The 20059-nt window shown below is 61.6% G+C and overlaps 2 protein-coding genes across 2 annotated transcripts; one reads left to right on the forward strand and one right to left on the reverse strand.

Moving 5' to 3' along the window:
* The first annotated feature begins 55 nt into the window (after positions 1-55).
* CATSPERD (cation channel sperm associated auxiliary subunit delta) lies at positions 56-17772 on the forward strand. Its single transcript, XM_040990222.1, has 22 exons — positions 56-135; positions 816-870; positions 1417-1493; positions 2008-2080; positions 2954-3068; positions 3706-3773; positions 4877-4990; positions 5983-6066; positions 6387-6537; positions 7306-7401; positions 8161-8243; positions 8875-9051; positions 10362-10472; positions 10934-11023; positions 11525-11583; positions 12710-12788; positions 14379-14431; positions 14732-14806; positions 15383-15511; positions 16161-16344; positions 17097-17254; positions 17541-17772. Exons 1-22 carry the CDS (start codon positions 56-58, stop codon positions 17770-17772), a joined length of 2343 nt encoding a protein of 780 aa, XP_040846156.1.
* Positions 17773-18256: 484 nt separating this feature from the next.
* PRR22 (proline rich 22) lies at positions 18257-19996 on the reverse strand. The gene is made up of 3 exons (XM_040990223.1): positions 19714-19996; positions 19557-19619; positions 18257-19359 (listed from the first exon to the last, which is right to left on the reverse strand). Exons 1-3 carry the CDS (start codon positions 19844-19846, stop codon positions 18257-18259), a joined length of 1299 nt encoding a protein of 432 aa, XP_040846157.1. The 5' UTR covers positions 19847-19996.
* Between the last annotated feature and the right edge of the window lie 63 nt (positions 19997-20059).

A 20059-nucleotide genomic window follows, 5' to 3' on the forward strand; every position in this document is an offset into this window, starting at 1 on the left:
GCATGCTCAGTCTGCGGCGGCGACGCCCGCAGCGGTTGAGGGCTGTGCTGGCGGGATGCTGCTGTGGCTGCGGCTGCTGGCGATGGCGGCCGGCGTGTGGCTCTGCCCGGTGGTCGGAGCTCATTCTCTGTGCCGGTGTGAGGGGCTGCCCTGCTGGGGCCTCGGCTAGGGACCCGGAGGGGGCGGACCCGTGGGGAGGACCCCCTACCTACCCCTCACACGGGGTGCACCCAGCAGAGAGCTTGGATGGAAAGCAAGCAGCTGCCAGGGCTGGGCATGCATGCAGCCCGGGGCGCGATGCAGGCGTGCCAGGCGGGTCAGTCCGCGCCCGATGCAGGCGGGCCAGGCGGGTCAGTCCGCGCCCGATGCAGGCGTGCCAGGCGGGTCAGTCCAAGCCCCACCCGGCTGCACCTGTTACATGTGCCTGCGGAGGAACACCCCTTCTAGAAAGATGGACTTAAGCAGGGCTTAGCTCCAGATCTGAATGTAGCTAGTTCGTCTCCCCACATCGTCTCTCGTCCCTGGAATTTGTGCAATTAGCTGCCGGGACATGACACGGTCCGAACAACACACACACACACACACACACACACACACACACACACACCCCTGGGGTCGCAGTGATTGCCACCATCCTTCCAGGGTGACCTGCCTAACTTGGGCTCAGCCCTCGCGAGGCAGGGGGGTCCCGTCTACACCAGGGCGGGATTCTGTAGCACGCTTCCCTCAGGCGACCTGGGCGGGGAGTGGAAGGGTTTTCCTGCAGTATCGATTCCACGCACACTGACCAGCGGTCTCTCTTCATTCACACCCAGTGTTCACACAGTGAGGACAGCAAAAGTGTTCAATGTCGTGCAGCGACTTCATGGGGTAGGTGACCGCACACGTCACATCAACGCTTCACTTTAAAAGCTATTTAAACTGGGCCCAGCACGGTAGCCTAGTGGTCAAAGTCCTTGGCTTTGCACGCACTGGGATGGGTGCTGGTTTAATTCCAGCAGCTCTACTTCCCATCCAGCTCCCTGCCTGTGGCCTGGGAAAGCAGTGGAGGACGGCCCAAAGCCTTGGGACCCTGCACCCGCATGGGAGACCAGAAGAGACTCCTGGCTTCAGATCGGCTCAGCTCAGCTCTGGCCTCTGTGGCTGTTTGGGGAGTGAACCAGCGGAGGGAAGATCTTCCTCTCTGTCTCTGCTCCTCTCCATTTATCTGACTCCAATAAAACTAAACAAATGCTTAAGAAACAGCCGGCGTCCCCTCATTGCCAGGGGGGTGTTGGGCAGAAGGCAGACATTGCGTGTGCGTGTGTGTGTGTGTGCGTGTGTGTGTGCATGTGTGTGCATGTGTGTGTGTGTCTGTGTGTGTGTGTGTGTGTGTGCGCCCACGGATCCACTAAAGTTCTGTGCTTTTCCTTCCAGGAGCGCCTGTACTTTGACGCTTCAGCCCCTCGCTTGTTGAAGCATCCTTGCCACAAGCACCTGGCCCTGTACCTGGGGTAAGCACCTGCCGGGCGCAGCGTTCCTCTGCTTCCAGGTCCAGCTCTTCCGCTTGCCCTCGGCCAGCACGCACACAGGAACACGAGGGAGTGTGGCCTGGTGCCACCAGGGGCTCCAGGAGGAGCCAGGAGCTTCTTCCGGGTCTCCCACGCAGGTGCAGGGTCCCAAGGCTTTGGGCCGTCCTCCACTGCTTTCCCAGGCCACAGGCAGGGAGCTGGATGGGAAGTGGGGCTGCTGGGACACGAACCGGCACCCCATGGGATCCCGGTGCGTGATGGGCTCCTTGGCGGCCACACCTCCATCCCCATGACGTCACCCTAACAAGCACGAAGACCGCAGAGGCAGCTCTAAGCCAGGAGCAGCAGTGCACACGTGACAAGCGCTGCGTGGCTCGCCGGGGGCACAGGGCCGTTAGAGCGAGGCAGTTTTGTAGCCCCCCCCCCGCCCCCCCCCCCGTTTGCGATCTCTTCTCGTGTGAGGCTGTCCTAACTCGTCTCTTCTTGTTGATTTCAGAAAGCAGGTGTTCCTCACGAGGGATGATTTCAAGAGCAGCCTACTTCCCTTCACCGTCCCCGAGTCCATGGCGGTAACTACCCTGCCCGTCACAAGGACATCTGCCATAAGGGACACCTGGAGCCCTTCAGAAAGTTCCCACATGGGGCCCGGCAGGGCAGCCTAGCGGCTAAAGTCCTCACTTGACATGCACCAGGATCCCATAGGAGCACAAGTTTGTGTCCCGGCAGCTCCACTTCCCATCCAGCTCCCTGCCTGTGGCCTGGGAAAGCAGTGGAGGACGGCCCGAAGCCTTGGGACCCTGCACCTGCGTGGGGGAGACCCAGATGGAGCTCCAGGCTTCTGGTTTTGAATCGGCTCAGCTAAGGCTGTTGCAGCCTCTTGGGGCAATTAACCAATGAATGGATGAAAGAGAGAGAGAGAGAGAGAAATCTGTTTCTCATATTTAACAATAATGTGTGATGGCAAAAGTTTTGGCCAACAAATAAACTGATCTTTTAAGCCCACTTTCCATCTACTTTTGAGAAATGATTTATTTTTAATGGAAAGTCAGATATAGAGAGAAGAGACAGAGAGGAAGATCGTCTGTTCACCAATTCACTCCCCAGTGGCCATGATAGGCAGGTCTCCCAAAGGCAGGAGCCAGGAGCTCCATCCAGGTCTCCCATGTGGGTGTGGGGCCCAAGCCGCTGGGCCGTCCTCCGCTGCTTTCCCAGGCGCATGAGCAGGGAGCCGGCTGGGAAGCAGGGCAGCCGGGACTTGAACCAGTGCCCCTACGGGACGCTGGTGTCACAAGCAGTGGCTCAACCCACAGCACTACAGCACTGGACAGCCTCCCGCCTGTTCCCCGCTCAGCTTCCACCTCACCCCTGGGGCGTGTGGTCCCCATGTGTAAGAACCAGGCCTCGCTGGCGAGGAGCGATGTCCCACGCGTGGCTGCTTGCAGGTGGGCGTGCCCAAAGTCACGTCGGCCCACTTCGCCGGCCCGCTGCTGCTGCTGGTGATCAACTACCAGGTCTATATCTACAACTACCAAGACAACATCTGGGGCAAGGCCACAGGTAGGGCCCGGGCAGGGCTGGGGCTTGGCCGACCCCAGCTGCCACCCTCAACTCCCCGAGGGGAGCCCCTGGGCATGGAGCCGTGGGGTCAGTGAGAGGGGCAAGGCTGGCGCCCTTGGCACCCGCCACGGGCTAGGGGGAGGGTGGCAGGGATGCAGGGTCCCTGTGCGTCTGTGCCATGGGCAGGCACTGGAGGGCACCATGAGTCACGCTGGCGTACACGCCACCTCCCTGTGTTCCCTGTCATCTGGTCATCCGGGGTGTGAACCCAGGCCCCGTTGGGCACTGGCCAGCACGGCACAAGAGGGTGGCTTCCCCTTTCTGTCCAGCACGCATGAGGAGCTGGAGCTGGGGCGGCTGCAAGGGGAGACTGGGCGTTGCGCGCACAAGTAAAGGTGCCACTCACGCCAGAGGCCCCGGGTTCGAGTCCTGGCATCCTGCTTCTCATCCAGCTCCCTGCTCATGCGCACACAGCGGCACTTGGGCCCCTGCCACCCCCAGGGGAGAGACCTGGCTGGAGCTCTGGGCTCCTGGCTGTGGCCTGGCGCGGTTCTGGCTGTTGCAGCCATTTGGGAAGAGAACGAGTGGATGACGGAACCTCGTGCGCGCGCGCTTTCTCTCCACCTCGTCCCTGCAGGCATACAGCAACCCGTGTCCCACGTTTCCGGCGACAACTGCTGTAATGCCAGGAGAGCCTTTTGCCTGGTAAGCGTCGCGTGCCTGAGGGCGGGCGGGAGGCAGGTGCAGGCTCACGTGGTGCCACGGACCCCGGGGCTCGGCGTGGAGTTTGGGGGTGGCGGGCCGTGTGACCTCCCCTCCACCGCCCCTGAATTGTTCTGTGCTTTTTTTTTTTTCCCCATCACTGGTTATTTGCAAATGCTTCTGGATTCCACAGGAAGTTTGCGAAAACAAAACAGGGTTCCACGGGTCCCTCCCCTAGCCCACCCAGAACTGAGAGTTTATGCAGCTTCTGAGCCGCACGGCACAGCCGGGACCCTGGGGTGGTCAGCGGAGGGGGCTTCACGACTCCGGCACTGGATTCCACGCCTGCTTCCCCTACATGCACACCCACCACTGGATCCCGGCTCTGCTTCCCGGCTCAGTGAGCTCAGGGAGCTGGGTCCACCACCACCCCCCAGGGGAGACCCCGAGGGAGCTGTCAGCTCCTCCACAGGGTCTATTCCAATCCAAGGTATTTGGGGAATAAAGGAGCAAAGGGGACGTGTGTGTGTGTGTGCAGGTGCACCAAAAACAAGAATGATATCTAAACAGCAGCACACAGGAACATGCCCCCTTTTTGGGGCTGTATAATACTCCAAGGCCTAGATATACCATTGTCTAGTTTCCATATATTATATATTATATATATACATACACAAATAATTAAAGATGAGTCTCCCATCACAGTCAGGGACAAGTCGTACATTAGTGTACATTTTTCACGTCTCTGAAATGCACATTTACTGGCCTCTTTATATATATATATTTTTTTCATGGTAAGCCCATTCTTATATACATATGTACATATATATTTGAAAAAGAGACAGCAATAGAAATTCCATCTTCATATTCATTGGGTCACTCCCCCAAATACCTCCCCCCCCCCAACACCAGGACCGGGCCAGGCTGAAGCCAGGAGCCGGGAGCTCCAGCCAGGTCTCTGCCATGTGGCTAACAGAAACACAAACACCGCCCCCCACTCCCCTGCTGCCTCCCAGGGAGCTAGCTGGGGGCGGGAGCCGCCGTGGGGACTCGAACCTGGAACTCTGGTAAGAAAACATCTCCCCCTCCCCCGCGTGCCTTTCCAGTCCATCAGTAACTCCGTGTTTGCGTACGCCCGCGGCGAGAAAATATCTCGAACCAACATGTATTTCTCGGACACGGGAGGACAGAGTTTCCGGAAGTACGTCTTCCACAGACAGGTGCGTGGGAGACAGCGAACAACAACAAATCTTTTAGGTCCTGCGGTTCCCCGATCCCCGGAGTCAGTGGGTGAACAGGGCAGATTCCGGATCAGACAGGCTGGCTCCCCCAAAGAACGTGCAACAAGGCCGGGCAGGGCTGAGGCACGCCAAAGCCACGAGCACACAGGTCCCCCCCCGTCCAGCAGCAGGGACCCAGTCAAGTGACCCAGCACCCGCTGCCCTCCAGGGAGCTGCAGTCAGTCACAAAGATGTGAGCGCCCCAAGCCACAGCTTAACCCACCCACCCACCGCCCAGTCCCACGGCACGGCTCATGGGGTGTCTGTGCTGCACACCAACCCTGACCTCTTAGCCGCTCATCCAGACAGATATTTGCAGCAGCAAGGGACGCCCCGGTTGCATCCCACCTTGTGAGGGAGAGAGGAGCAGGTATCATGAAAGGGGCTGAATGCTGCAAAGCAGAGGAGCCAGCAGAGGGCACCCGCGCCCCGACACTGGAGCGCCTGGCTGGGTTTGGGGGTTCGGTTCCCAGCTCTGGCTGTAGTCTGCAGCTCCTGGCTAGGGCACACCCAAGGGGAAGGCGGCAGGCACGGGTCCCCACCCCACTCACGTGGGAGACTCGGATTGGCCTAGACCCGGCGATGGCACACGCAATTTGGGGAGTGGCGATAGATTTCCCGGCCTGGGGACTCAAAGCCCCGCTCGCCAGCTCGGGGCATGGTCCTTCAAAGAAGCTCCTGGATTGGGGTGCCCGGGCGCCCACCCTAGGCTGTTGGACACTGGACCCTTCAGCCAAAGGTGAGAATGAATGGACGTGGCAGCAGTTACAGGCTGAGGGCGGAGGCAGGGGCAGTCTGTGTCCATGCACCCACCCACCGACACAACTCTCCTGCTTCCTGCTGGAGAACCAGCGCTCCGTGCCCACACCGACTGCCACACGCTGGCTTGTGTTCACACTCGCCCTCCAGCGGTGTTTCCCGCTGTGTCACAGGAAGAGCTGAGTGGGACTCTGGGCGGCATCTTCTACTTTCACTCCCTGTCACAAGTCGGGCTGCTCATGGTTAACAACAGGAAGGTAAGGGGCGTCGCCCGGGAGGAACTACTCAGATGGCCTTGGTCAGCGTGCCATGCGGAAGCCCCCCTTGAAGCTTCTCATTCACCCCCTTCACCGATGCTGCACAGCTGGGCCCCGCCAGCGCCTCCATCCTCGGGGCCAGCACAGTTCCTGGTCATGAGGTGTGGCGGCTCTGGGGTCCTGCACGCTGTGGGCGGCACCCCCGGCCTGTGCCACAGATGGCTTCCTGGCACGGCCGGGGGGGGGGTCACCCGAGTGTCACCGCTCACGAGGAGACTCCCGGGGTGACGGGCCCACCAGGGTGGGTGATGTCCACACAGGGCCAGTTCGCGTACTCACACCACCCCCTGAACCGGAGCTTCGGGCTCCCCTTCGACTACAATGGCACCCTCAACGTCCTCACCCTCCCGGGCCAGAGGGGCGTCCTGATCTTCTGGTGCGCCAAAAGTCTGCTCTTCTCACTCAACTCAGGTGAGCCAGCCCCGGCTGGGCAGCCGCCGCCTCTCCGCAGGTGAGGGGGGCAGAATGGGGCAGGACCCTCCCTACTTCCTGCTTCCTCTTTGGCGTGGGAGGGTTGGAGGGGGCAGAGGGAGGCTGGGGAGGGGCAGTGCACCCCCAGCAGGCTTGCCAAAGGAGTATCAGGCTCTGGCACCGCGACTTTGCCAGTGGACTTTAAAAAAAAACAGAATTGAGGGCCCGGTGTGGTAGCCTAGTGGTTAAATCCTCACCTTAAATGCACCAGGATCCCATAGGGGCGCGCCTGTTTGTGTCCCGGCACCCGCGTGGGAAGAGAATCTGGGCTCATGGCTTTGGATCGGCACGGCTCCAGCCATTGTGACCACTTGGGGAGTGAATCAGCAGACAGAAGATCCTCCTCTCTGTCTCTCCTGTCTATAATTCTGACTTTCCAATAAAAATAAATAAATCTTTAAAAGAGAGAGAGAGATCTGCCACTCGCAGTGTCACTTCCTAAATGCCCACAGCAGCCAGGGCCGAGCCAGGAGCCAGGAGCCCCATCCGGGTCTCCCACGCAGGTGTCAGGGAATCAGGCGTTTGGCCCACCCCTGCAAACCCGCCCGCTGTCACTCGACCTTAGCCCACCGCACCCTGAACGCCGTGTCCTCCTCCTAGATCCTCGATGCCTGGACTTGCCAGGGACACGGAGCCTCTGGTGTGGAGGCGGGTGGGGGGCGGGCTGCAGCGGCAGGGCCTCACGGGGCCGCCCTGCTCCCCTCCCAGGCCAGCTCGTGGACACCGTCCAGGTGCGTAAAGGAGACCAGCTCCTGCACCCTTCCATCTTCGACGCTAACATCATCATCCAGGACGTCACCTTCAGTGAGTTCTCGACCCGTCTGGAACGTTCTAGAACACTGAGCCCTGAGTGGGTCTTTAACCACACTACACCAGATCCAACCTGCCTCCTATAGCCTCCCCAGTCCCTGCAAAAAAACAACCGAACAAACAAAACAAAAAACAGAAGCAGACTACAAGTTTTCTTTTTCTTATAAGTCTTTTTTTTTTAAAGACATATTTATTTTTGGGCCCAGCGGCTAAAGTCCTCGCCTTGAACGCACTGGGATCCCATATGGGCACCGGTTCTAATCCCGGCAGCCCCGCTTCCCTTCCAGCTCCCCGTGGCCATCACTGGCATCGCTTCAGCTCACTGCACGCCCCGTCACCGCCACGCTCACACACACACTCACACGCACACTCACTCACACACACTCACTTACACACTCACTCACTTACACACTCACTCACCACACACACTCACCACACACACTCACACACACACTCACACACCACACTCACTCACACACCACACACACACTCACCACACACACTCACTTACACACTCACTCACCACACACACACTCACCACACTCACACACCACACTCACTCACACACTCACCCCACACACACCACACACACACCACACACACACACTCACCACACACACTCACACACACACTCACTCACACACACACTCACTTACACACACACTCACCACACACACTCACTCACACACACACTCACACACACGAGGCCCCTGCCGTTTCAGGCGTGGCACTGAGTCATCTGTGTTTTCCCAGATGAAAACGAGCTGGCCGTCCTGTCCCGGGAGCAGCACCTGTACTACGGGAGCGTGGGTGCTCTGTGGAGCTCCATCCTCAAGGTGGGTGTTGGTCACAGGGGTGGGGGCAGGGTCCGTGCGTCCCTGGGGCCCTTCCTGCCCGAGACCCCAGGCACTCTGACGTTTATTTAAGGATTTATGTATCCGGACTGGCACCATGGCTCAACAGGCCAATCCTCCCCCGCAAGTGCTGGCATCCCATATAAACACCAGCCCGTGTGTCCCGGCTGCCCCGCTTCCCATCCAGCTCCCTGCCTGCGGCCTGGGAAAGCAGTGGAGGACGGCCCCAAGCCTTGGGACCCTGCATCCACGTGGGAGACCCGGAAGAAGCTCCCGGCTCCTGGCTTCAGATCGGCTCAGCTCCAGTCATTGTGGCCACATGAGGAGTGAACCAGCGGATAGAGGATCTTTCTCTCAGTCAATCTGCCTTTCAGATTAAAATAAATAAATCTTAAAAAAAAAATATATATATGTATTGATTTGAAAGAGCTGCCGAGAGAGAGAGAGAGAGAGACAGAGAGAGCCTCCACCTGCTGGTTCACTCCGTGAATTGATACAACAGCTACCGGGGTCTCTTCCGTGTGAATAGGGGCCCCGAGCTCTCGGGCCAAGCTCTCCCACACCTCTCCAGCACGTGCCCCAGGAACGCCCCTCTCCCCTCACCCCCCCTCAGATCTCAGAGGACCTCTTCTGGTCCGCGGAGGTGGCCCTGATGTTCACGGGCACGGGCGTGCTGCACGTGCTGTCCCCGCTCGGCGATGCCTTCTTCCTGGCCTTCGACTTCCAGCAGTGTTCCATCAGTATCCAGGCCACCCTCATGGAGCCTGACCTCCAGGTCGGCAAGTGCAAGGTGCGTGCGTGCGGCCAAGGAGCGACCCCGACGGGCGGCGGGGACAGAGTGGTCCCCTCCCGCCCCCCAGTGCCCACACGGCCTGCATCCGGCCCTCCCACCCGCTGTGCTGCCTCCTGGGGTGGAACTGGACAGGACACAGACGATGCTGGCCACGGCTCTGCCCACAGCACCGGGACGCCGGCCAGCCGGGACGGGCTCTGGAACCTCAGCTGCAAAGCAGAAACCTCGCCCCTCCCCCTGAGTGGTGACGAGGGAAGGGGTCGTGGCCATGGTGTTTTTTTTTTTTAAAGATTTATCTAGGGCCCGGCACGGTGGCGCAGTGGTTAAGGTCCTCGCCTTGCACGCCTGGGATCCCATATGGGCCCCAGTTCTAATCCCAGCAGCCCCGTTTCCCATCCAGCTCCCTGTCTGTGGCCTGGGAAAGCAGTGGAGGACGGCCCAAAGCCTTGGGAACCTGCACCCGCGTGGGAGACCCGGAAGAGGCTCCTGGCTTCGGATCGGCATAGCATCGGCCGTTGCGCTCACTTGGGGAGTGAATCATCGGACGGAAGATCTTCCTCTCTGTCTCTCTGCCTTTCCAATAAAAACAATAATAAAAATAAATATTTAAAGATTTATCTATTATTTTTATTGGAAAGGCAGATTTACAGAGAGAAGGAGAGAAGGAGAGAGAAACATCTTGCATCCGCTGGTTCACTCCCCAAGTAGCCACAACGACCAGAGCTAGGCCGATCTGAAGCCAGGAGTCAGGAGCCTGTTTGGGGTCTCCCACGTGGTTACAGGGTCTCAAGGCTTTGGGCCGTCCTCCCAGGCCACAGGCAGGGAGCTGGATGGGAAGTGGAGCAGCCAGGATTAGTATTAGAGCCCCTATGGGATCCCGGTGCATGCAAAGTGAGGACTTTAGCCACTAGGCTACTGCGCCAGGTCCTGGTGGCTATGTTCTTACACGGTTAACACCAGCAAGCATGGGGAGACTCAGCCACGGTGCACCAACCTGCCAGCGACTGCCCCCCGCCCCCAGCAGCAAAGATCAGGCAAGACCACAGCACCCCCTGGGGACTAAACCTGAGCCCAGCAGGAAGCTGCCAGACGACCCCCAGTGCAATGGGCAGAGGTAACCCGCCCCTGATACGCACCCATAACATACAGACTTGGACCCCAAACCTGGAGTCTGCCCGGGTCGCAGAGCGGCACAGGTGTGGGCTGCCCTGAGATGCTCCTGGGGTTGCAGAAGGTTCCAGAAGGAGCTGAGAGCTCGGCTGCCTTCGTGCTCCCCGCCACGGACGCGCACACCGCCCTGATTGCAGGTGGAACTGCTGGAGGCTATCTTTGCAGCGGTGTACACCATCGACATGAACAGCGAGCTGCTGCTGCAAGCCAGGCTCATTGCGCGGCTGGGCACGTCACCCATCCCCTTGGTACGTGCCACCCCCTGCGGGGGTTTCCTTCAGTCCCTGGCATCGCGTATGAGCACTGGTGGTTCGAGTCCCAGCTGCTCCACTCTCCATCCAGCTCCCTGCTACCGCACCTGGGAAAGCCTCGGGCTTCTGCCACGTGGGAGACCCAGATGGAGCTCCTGGCTCCCAAGCTTCAGCCTGGCCCCATCCGTCCTGGATGCTGTGGCCATGTGGGGAGTGAACCAGGGGGAGCAGGGTCTGTGGTCTGACCTTTCTGTCGGAGCCAGTGTGGGTCCAAGGCCACGGCTTAGGCTGGTGGTGGTGCTGGGGGTCAGCGACGTGGCTCAGGCTAGGGGAGGTACCTTCGGGGTATGGACCTGCAGCTGTGTGGGCAGGAGCAGGCTGGTCGGCCACGGGGAGGTGGGCTGGGGTCACCTGCAGTGCCCGCCAGCCCTGGCCCGCCCCTGCACCCGCTGCTCTAGGCCATGGTGAGCAATCCACACTCACTGGGGCTGCAGGCCTCCATCTCAGAGCGGGGCGACACCTTCGACGGCAGCACCATGTACATCCTGGTGAGTGGGGGGGCCTGCCCATAGACCCAGGCCTCGCCCCAGTACAGTCCCAGGTCCACCAGAGCTGGCCTTCAGCAAGGCCCTGCCCCGCCCCCACCACACCAAGCTCCCTAGTTCCGCCTCCAGGCCCCCTGCTCAGTGGGGACCCCGGCGGGGAACCAAGGCCCACACCACTGCCTGCATCCGGGACCTCCTTAGAGTACCCTCCTGGGGCAGGGGATCCTGTCAGAGGTCATGGGTCTACCCCACCCCAGTCTCCTTTGACCCCAAACCCCAGGAACCAACAGCTCCTGTCCCGCCGGCACAGTGGGGTGGGGACACAGTGACACCTCGTGCTGGGCAGATGTGGGGGAGGGGGGGCTTCCAGGAGCCGGGCCCTGGACCGTGGGGGGCTTCCAGCGTCCTCTCGCCCACAGCCCCCATCCCCACCCTCAGCTTCGTCCTCCTGGGGTACCCCAGGATCAAGAGCGCGGTTCTTTGTCCCCTACCCCACCTCCCCAGGACATCCATCTGAAACAACAGCATCACTGGGGCAGGACAGACCCCAACTTCACCTACAGGTGAAAGGCGTGCGGCCCCGGCCGCCCTGTGCGACTCCGCTCCGGGAATAAATCCTTGTTAAAATAATAAATTCTGAAACCCACACACTGGAGGAGTCTGAGACACTCATACTGTGAATCACGTGACCAGATGGCAAATTTTTTTTTGGTTACTGAAGATCTAATTTTTTTTTTTTTTTAATTTATGGGAAAGGCAGAGAGAAGGAGAGACAGACAGATCTTCCCTCTGCTGGTTTACTCCCTAAGTGGCCACAATGGTTGGAGCTGTGCCGATCTGAAGCCAGGAGACAGGAACTTCCTCTGGGTCTCCCATGCGGGATTAGAACCGGCGCCCATAAGGGATCCCGGTGCGTTCAAGGCGAGGACTTTAGCCACTAGGCCATGCTGCCAGGCCCGAACGTATTTTTCAAGTCTATTTTCTCATAGATTTTTAAAGGGCCATCATACATGCTATTTTCAGGGTAAAACTTAGGCTTGCACCAGATGTATTTTTATGATTCAGAAATAGGAGAACCAGTGAGAAATGAGCTAGATATTTAAGTGAAGGTGTTGGAGGAGTGACAAATGGAAACCACAAGGTAAGATAAAATTATATCACCTGACATGAGGAGGATAAAAGAGAAAAGGTACATCAAGGGGGGAAAGCCCCAGCGTCCTCGTTAGAACCCTACATCCTGATGGGGAGAAGAGAGAACAGAAATGAACGTTAGCAATGGGAGGGGCAGCGCAGTTGAAGGAGACCAAGCGAACGTTCCTACACAGCAGTGTCAGGTGGCCGGGGTCTCTGGCGCGTAAGGCACCTACATGCAGGTTAACACAAGCACAAACTGACAAAGTGGGGGCCAACACAAGTGTGCAGACGAGCTCAGGCGACATTCTGGGACAAAGGGAAGGAGAGCGAGGGGTGATAGGTGGATGGGTGGGTGGGTGGGTGGATGGATGGGTGGGTGGATGGGGAGATGGATGGATGGATGGGTGAGTGGGTGGATGGGGAGATGGATGGATGGGTGGGTGGGTGGGTGTGTGGATGGATGGGTGGGTGGGGAGGGAAGGTGGGCAGACAGGCTGCTGGGGACTCATCCACAGGCCTGAGGGTCTGTAAGAATGCAGTTCCCTTTGCCTCCAGCATCAAGCGACCCACCATCTCCAGCCTGACAGTGGACATAGCCAACAAGGAACTCTCCTGTGTGGACATGAAGCCGCTGGTAGGCTCCAAACCCATGCTGCGCCACACGCGCTGTCACCAGCACGCGGTCACCAGAGCACCCATGAAGGGCTTGCCTGGGGGACCCACCCCTGAGGCCTGTCCCTGGCACATCATATCCCCCACCGCCTTGGAGGACCCAGTGTTAGCTGGGCACCCTGGGGGTACACACCTTAGCCCACAAACTCACACGCCCACGTGGAAACCTCTCACACATCCGTGAATCGATGATGGGACAGACACGGTGTGGTCTGCCCACCTATGAGAGCATCACACAGCCAGGGACAGGAATGAGGCTCTGCGCTCACTCCCGCGTGACAAGAATCCTAAAGGCCACATGGCCTGGGCTCCCCTAGAGGACACACATCTCAGGACACACAGGCTCAGAGAGAGGGACGTGGCAGTGGGTTGTCCCATGGGGGACAGGGGTGGAGAGGAGGAAGGCGTGTGCGTGCACGTTGCGGGGCATCGAGCAGGTTCGGTCGCAAAGCTCACCGACAGAACCCTGCTGGAGCAGGCTGCGAAGTCGCGTGCGTCTCACGCTCACCGACAGAACCCTGCTGGAGCAGGCTGCGAAGTCGCGTGCGTCTCACGCCTACTTCCAGCTCTCAAAACTTGTTCTCCGCCGTGTAACCCAAACCAGGGTCAAACCTACATTTTCCCGGATTTATCTGTAAGGCAGAGTTCTGGAGAGCGAGAAGAGGGAAGATTCTAGCTGTTGGTTCACTGCCCAAATGACTGCAAGACTGTGCCCAGGGCCGGCCCAAAGCCAGGAGCCAGGAGCTCTGTCTGGGTCTCCCATGGCAGGTGCAGGGTCCCAAGGCTTTGGGCCGTCCTCCACTGCTTTCCCAGGCCACAAGCAGGGAGCTGGATGGGAAGTGGGGCAGCCTGTACTCGAACTAAGAGCCCATGTGTGAAACTAAGGCCACAGGCAAGTGGCTTCACCCACTTTGCCCCGATGCTGGTTCCTCACTTTTGTCTTAAGATGGACTTGAAGGACACAAGTCCCACCGCCCTGTGGCATGGAGTGGCACCTGAGGCAGGGCATTTGGCCCAGCAGGGACGATGTCCGCCTCCCACTCAGATGCCTGCCTTTCTTTCCCATGCCCAGCTCCCTGCCCATGCATACCTCAGCAGTAGCAGCTCAGGTACCAGGTGGCAGGAGGGGGTCCCTGCCCCCTGCCAGAGGGGCCCGGGTTACATCCCCACTGTGCCCCAACTGCCCCACATATTTGGGGTGTGTACTTGACGGTGGTAGAATTCTGCACTTCCCACCACCGCCCCCCTCCCCTATATCTCTGCCTCTTGAATTTATTATTCTTTAATGAGGGGTGGGCACAGAGGCACAGTTTCGCTAAGTCCCTGCTTGGGACACCTGCATCCCCTTTAAAAGCTGCGGTTCGAGACCCCGCTGCTCCACTTCCCTACTCATGCTCCTGGGAAAGCAGTGAAGGATAAGGCAAGTCCCTGGGCCCCTGCACCCCTCGGGCTCACCCGAGCCTGGCCCTCTCCAGCGGTGGGCATCGGGGCCCTGCTGCGGCTGCAGGGCGCGGCTCCGTGGCCCTCGAGCCATGTCCTTTGCCTCTTTCAGTCCACGCTCATCTCTCTGGGCTGTGACCTAAAAAAGAAAATCGTGGTCCAGAGGCAAGTGAGGCGGCCCCGGAATGGGGGTTGGGGGGCAGAGGACATGCATGGGGCAGGGGGGTGGCAAAGCCTGGAACCCCCATCCAGGTCTCGCCTGTCTGTGGGTGGCAGGGGCCCAAGCCCTTGGGCCATCCTCTGCTGCTCCCCCACGCGCATGAGCAGGAAAATGAATGGGAAGTGGAGCAGCCGGGGCTCGAACCTGGGTCCACGTGAAGCAGGCAGCAGCTGAACGTGCTGCAGCGCAGCGCCCAGGGCCCGGACAGGTTGGACAGCTCCTGCCCCATCATCTCTGGCTTGCAGCGAAATCACTGCCTGCTCCAAGGGTATCCTGGACCCCGTGGTGCTGCAGGACAACTACTCCTATGTCATCGAGAAGTGAGCCTGGGCACCGGGACGCCGCGAGGCCACCTCGCCTCGGGCGGGGGGCATCCGGACCGACTTCCAACTTGGCATCAGGCCGAGTGGACAACTGAGTCGGGTTGGGCCAGACAGGAGGGCCAAGGAGGGCCTCCGTCAGATACCCGTCCCCCTGGCTTGGAGCGTGGGCTGGGGTCGGGCTTGTGGAGGGGTGGGGTACCCCTCAGCCCCAGCTTGACAGATCTGAGAGCGACTGTGAGCAGCGTGCGTTTATCTGGTGCAAACCTCCATCCCCCCCCAGGCTGGCGCATGCCAAGCCTCTCCAACCGGCAGCCGAGTGGGGTGTGGCACTACACGTGGAGGTTTAGTTTCCTGTGCCAAAGCCCCCCCCCCATTCTTTATTCTTTAAGTTGTTAGCATTCAGGCTTTTGACCCATAGGTGAGGGGAGAGGGGAGGCCCAACCCACAGCTGGTGGGCACTGGCTTCCCTCGAAGCCCACCCACCCGTCTCGGTGTGAACCCCCGACCGGCACGCACGGACAGGGGGTCCCCCAGCTCCTTCCCTGCTCTCCCCTCCCCCTCCCCGCGCTGCAGGGAGTCCTACGACCCCAACTTCAGGGGGCGCAAGGCCGCCAAGGACCTCACCGTGTTCTACCCCTATGAGGACCTGGGCTGCCCGCGCCTCCTCTACTACGACACGCCGTGGCGGCCGGTGGTGGAGCTGTGAGAGGCGCCCCGCACCCCTGGGCCCGACCCCGACCCCCGACCCCCGGCCACCCCGGCCACTGCGACCCCCGACCACCCCGACCACCCCGGCCACCGACCACCCCGGCCACCCCGACCCCCGACCCCCGGCCACCCTGGCCACCCCGACCACCCTGACCACCGCGACCACCGCGACCACCCCGGCCACCCCGACCCCCGACCACCCCGACCACCCCGACCCCCGACCACCCCGGCCACCCCGACCACCCTGACCACCCCGACCACCCCGACCCCCAGCCACCCCGGCCACCCCGACCCCTGAACCCCCCATCCCTTCCACCTCCCTACCCATCTCGGCAGAGCCTGGGGTCGCCCGGTCGTGGAGCCGTGAGGCGCCCTGCAGCCTTCAGGCGTGTCTCCCAGAGAGGACGTCACTCCTGGGCGTGGCTCCCGGGTGGGCGTGTCTCTCTAGTGGGCAGGGCTCCGTGGAGGCGGAGCCGCCCGCAGCTCCACCCCACAACCCTGGGCGTGTCCCGGTGGGTGGGCGTGTCCCTGTGAGGGGGCGTGGCTCTGGGCGGGGTGTTTCTGGAGGGCGTGTCCCCTGTGTGGGGGCGTGGTTTCCAGGTGGGCGTGGCTCCCGCCCCACGCGCCTGCGCCCTTCCCGCAGCTGGCAGGCCGGGCAGTTCCAGGAAGTCGTGACCGCCGAACACGTGCTGCTCGAGGTCAATGGCCTCTTCACCTACTCGTACGCGCTGAGCGCCAGGGCGGCGGGCTGCACGGCGCAGCCGCAGAACTGGAGCACCATCCTGGGGGCGCACGCGGACGGCGGGCCCTCCTCCTGGAACAGGGAGGTAGGGGTGCAGGGCAGAGGCCACCGCCAGGGTGGGCGCACAGAGGGGCTGCAAGGACACTGCAAACCAGGGGACCGCAGACCAGGTGACCACAGAACAAGTGACCATAGACTGACAGAATGACCACAGACCAAGTGACCTCAGGCCACCAAGTGACCACTGTCTGACCGCCAGCCCCAGGCATGGACAGCGGATGCTCGTGGGCCCCACCCGTGACTCCTCAGCCTCCCACCCCTGCCACAGCTGTCCTCCAGCACCCACGAGGGTGGTGGGAGTGCCACGTCAGCACTGCCCCAGCGGCGGCATGGCCCGCTACGCCCTGACACATGACACACACGTCCCAGGACATGACCGGGAGAGCCGGATGGACATCGCGCTGAGCCTCGGGCCAGGAGGTTTCCATCCACAGACGCATCTTCCTCCCACAGCGTCGGAGACCCAGCCACAACCAAAGCCAGGAGCCAGGGACAACACTGGGGTCCCCCACACGTAGAAGACAGGAGCAGGGACCCCCCCCCATCCCAGCTGGGGGCCGCCAGGAGGCCTTGTCTGCTTCCTGTGTGCAACCCCACCAGCATGATCACCCGGGTCCACAAGTGCCTGTCCTCCCCGACCACTACATGGGAGAACCAGCTCCCAGCTTGCACCCTGGCTGCCGCAGGATCCCCCTGCACCCGGCTGGTGCCGGTGCCTGTGTGTGTGGGAGGGACCCCAGACAGCAAGGCCACCATCCCGTGCCACTCCTTCCCCAGAGCTACGTGAGCTGCCGTGACCCCAGCAACACGCAGCCCCTGCGGTGGCCCCAGGCCGAGTACCAGATCCTAGGCGGGTCTACCGACAATGAGATCATCTTTGAGCAACGTAATGGGATTTACGTCTTCTTCCTCGCAATCGTGGACCCGTACTACAGGTGTGTGTGGGTGGACGTGCAGGGCTGACCAGGCTGGGGTTGGAGTAGGGGGTGGGCAGTGCGCTCCCAAGAGGCGCCGGGAATGCCCGCCCAGCGGAGGGCATCCTGTCTGCACGCCCTGAGCGACACCTTGCATCCCACCCCCGGCCTGGGAAGATGAGGATGAGAACTGACAGACATACCAAAGAGGCCGGGGCGCAGGTGCCTGGCCCAGGGTCTAGGGGAGGGGGCGATGGGCCCAGGGGCCTCCATCCTCCCTGCCCCTTCCCATTCCTCCCCCCTGCAGCTACTGCCACCTGCACACCACCTTTAGCGTGTACGTCTACGGGGCCTACCCGCTGTTCAGCATCCCCTCGGACATAGCCATCGCCCTGCTGGTGGCGGCCATCCTGCTGGGCGTATGGCTCGTCTACTGGGTGCCCAAACTCAGGCACAGAGAGCTGGACCACAGCATCCAGGCGTCCCACCCGTGCCAAGACTGCCTGGGCGCCTTGGGCTGTGTCCACCAGCGACAGTGAGCGCTGAACGGGCAGCGGGCAACCCCACCTCAGTCCCTCCCGAGGAGGTGGGCGTCCACTGTGCCCCCACAGTGGCTGTTGTCTTATAATAATAAAAACTTGAAGCAGTAAGCGCCGTGTGTCTGCTGGGGGGGATGGGAGCTCTCTCTTTCCACCTCTTCAAGAACCCAAGGTACACGTGCCCACGGGCCCTTTAAGAAGACCCAATCTCCCTTCACCAACTAAGGATGCCCAGGAGGACAGCAAGAGGCCACTTCCATCACCGTCGCTCAGGGCCTGCCCTGTCCGCTGCCCCTCACCTAGGTTCCCAAGGGCGCCCTTCCCGTGCAGCTGCGGCCCCAGCCCCTGCACGTGGCTCCGTCTGCCCCCAGTCCACACCAGTGCGTGGGACCCCCGCCTCCCCCTCCCTTATGGGTTCCACTCGCAGCCACCGCCCCCCGGGCTGGCCACAGGCGGAGACAGAACTGAAAAGACCAAATGCACTTTAATGGGGGGCATTTCCAGGCTCGACTCTGGGCCCAGCCGCCGCCTGCTTGCTTCTACTCCCCGACTTGCCCTTCTTGGCGGCCGAGGTTCCCCCACCTTTCTTCCTGCTGGGGGGCTCGGGGTGCAGGCTGGGGACAGCAGTGGCGGCGTCTGCAGCGAGGGGCCCGGTGCCAGGCCACGGTGACGGCGGCTCCTCATCCAGGACCTTGAAGTTGAAGAGGCTGTCCACATTGGACACGGCCTCCAGGATCTCGGGCACGCTGTAGTCGAAGGAGAGCAGCTCGGCCGGCAGGTGCAGTGAGCGGATGTCACCTCCCGTGTCGCCGCCATCACCGTCTCCATCCCGTGGGGCTGCGGGCCTGGGCACGGGCACCTGGCACGGGGGCGCCTCGGGCTCAGGGCCGCCGGGCAGGCAGTCGAAGAGCTTCAGGGCGTCCTCCAGCAGCACCTTGTCCGGCAGCACAATGGCCTGAGCCGCCTCTGGGGCCTGCACCTCCCCTGACCCGGCCGCGACAGCAGCCTCAGCTGTCGTTGGTTCACCTGAGCTGGACACATACAGCAAGCCCGGCTCGCTGCGCTCGGTGGCCTCGGGGCCCTGGAACTGGCTGAGGCGGCCCTGCAGGTGGGCATAGGCGCTGGTGGGCAGGGAAGGCTCGGTGGGCAGTGTGATGACCAGCGGCGGTAGCTTGCTGTCCGGAGGCGATGATGATGGTGGTGGTGGTGGCGGCGGGGCGACCAGGCCTTCCTTGACCAGGGGCGGAGGCAGTTCCAGGAAGCCGGGCGTCCCCGCATCCCCCACAAAGCCCAGGGTTTCAGGGCCAGGCCCTTCTGGGGGTGCATAGTAGGGGAGGAAATATTGCGGTCCCCCAGGAGCCGCCGGGTAATGGGGGTACGGCAGCGGTGGTGGCTGGGGGGCAGGGGTCTTCAGATAGTGTTGGGGTTCCAGGAGGAAGCTGCCCCCTGCTGCTGGGGGAGCCGCAGCCGGAGCCCCCGCCGCAGCCACCAGCTTGTACAGGGTGGTCTGGCCGAAGTCAGCGGCGGCCCACTCTATGCGGTAGATGCGGGGGTCGAAGAAGCAACCGCAGGGTGCCATCTGGAAGCCTGCGGGGGTGGGAGGGGCCGTCACAGTCTTTGGGCCTCGCTAGTGGGGAAGATTCAGGTCTCGTTTGGGCCCTGGTGGGGTTCCCGTAGGGGTGGGGACCCAGGCACCGCTCCGGGTTTACACAGGTTGGGGAGGGGTCCAGAGCCCACCCGGCCCCAGGCTCCTCCTCCACCTTGGGGCTGGGGGCGGCCAGTACCTGCCGGGGGAGCCGGGAACACCTCTTTCTCCAGATTTGGGACATGGTACAGGTTTGAGGAGCCTGCAGAACAAGTGGAGGTGAGTTGGTGGGGAAGGGGGGCCCCAGCTGCTGGGTACCCCAGCCCGCTCCCACCCCCAGGAGCCCCCCTACATACCCCCGGCTGGAAGCGGCTCACTGCAGGGGCCAGGGGGCTGACCGGCTGGCCCCTCGCCGGCCTCCAGGCCTCGAGGACTGAAGCTGTCCTGCGTGGCGGCGGCAGGGGTGTGAAAGGATTTGGGGTGCTGCATGGGGCGGCAGACCGGCCCAGAAGACACAGAGGCGGCCTTCCTGGGGAGGAGGCCCACTCCCCTCTGGCTTCTGTTTGCCTGGTTGCCATGGCAGCGCGTTCTAGAGCGCCTGTCCACAGGCAGGGTTCTGGGCAGGGGGCTGGGATGGGGGGCGGTCAGGCGCAGGGCCCTGTCCCCCGTGTCCTTTCCCACGCAGCTCCAGGCGGGCCCACC

The sequence above is a fragment of the Ochotona curzoniae genome, unplaced genomic scaffold (genome assembly GCF_017591425.1).
Source record: "Ochotona curzoniae isolate NIBS_2020 unplaced genomic scaffold, NIBS_Ocur_1.0 contig_605, whole genome shotgun sequence".
In the NCBI taxonomy this organism is placed as follows: Eukaryota; Metazoa; Chordata; class Mammalia; order Lagomorpha; family Ochotonidae; genus Ochotona; species Ochotona curzoniae.

What these genes read in the sequence shown, in the direction of transcription:
- CATSPERD (XM_040990222.1), top strand. Translation starts at nt 56, where the DNA reads ATGCTGCTGTGGCTGCGGCTGCTGGCGATGGCGGCCGGCGTGTGGCTC. An exon ending in TCATGGTTAACAACAGGAAG is followed by an intron (nt 6,067 to 6,386) that starts GTAAGGGGCGTC and finishes ATGTCCACACAG; the next exon opens with GGCCAGTTCGCGTACTCACA. An exon ending in GCACGTCACCCATCCCCTTG is followed by an intron (nt 10,473 to 10,933) that starts GTACGTGCCACC and finishes CCGCTGCTCTAG; the next exon opens with GCCATGGTGAGCAATCCACA.
- PRR22 (XM_040990223.1), bottom strand. Translation starts at nt 19,846, where the DNA reads ATGCAGCACCCCAAATCCTTTCACACCCCTGCCGCCGCCACGCAGGAC. An exon ending in TGAGCCGCTTCCAGCCGGGG is followed by an intron (nt 19,620 to 19,713) that starts GTATGTAGGGGG and finishes CTTGTTCTGCAG; the next exon opens with GCTCCTCAAACCTGTACCAT. An exon ending in GTTCCCGGCTCCCCCGGCAG is followed by an intron (nt 19,360 to 19,556) that starts GTACTGGCCGCC and finishes CCACCCCCGCAG; the next exon opens with GCTTCCAGATGGCACCCTGC.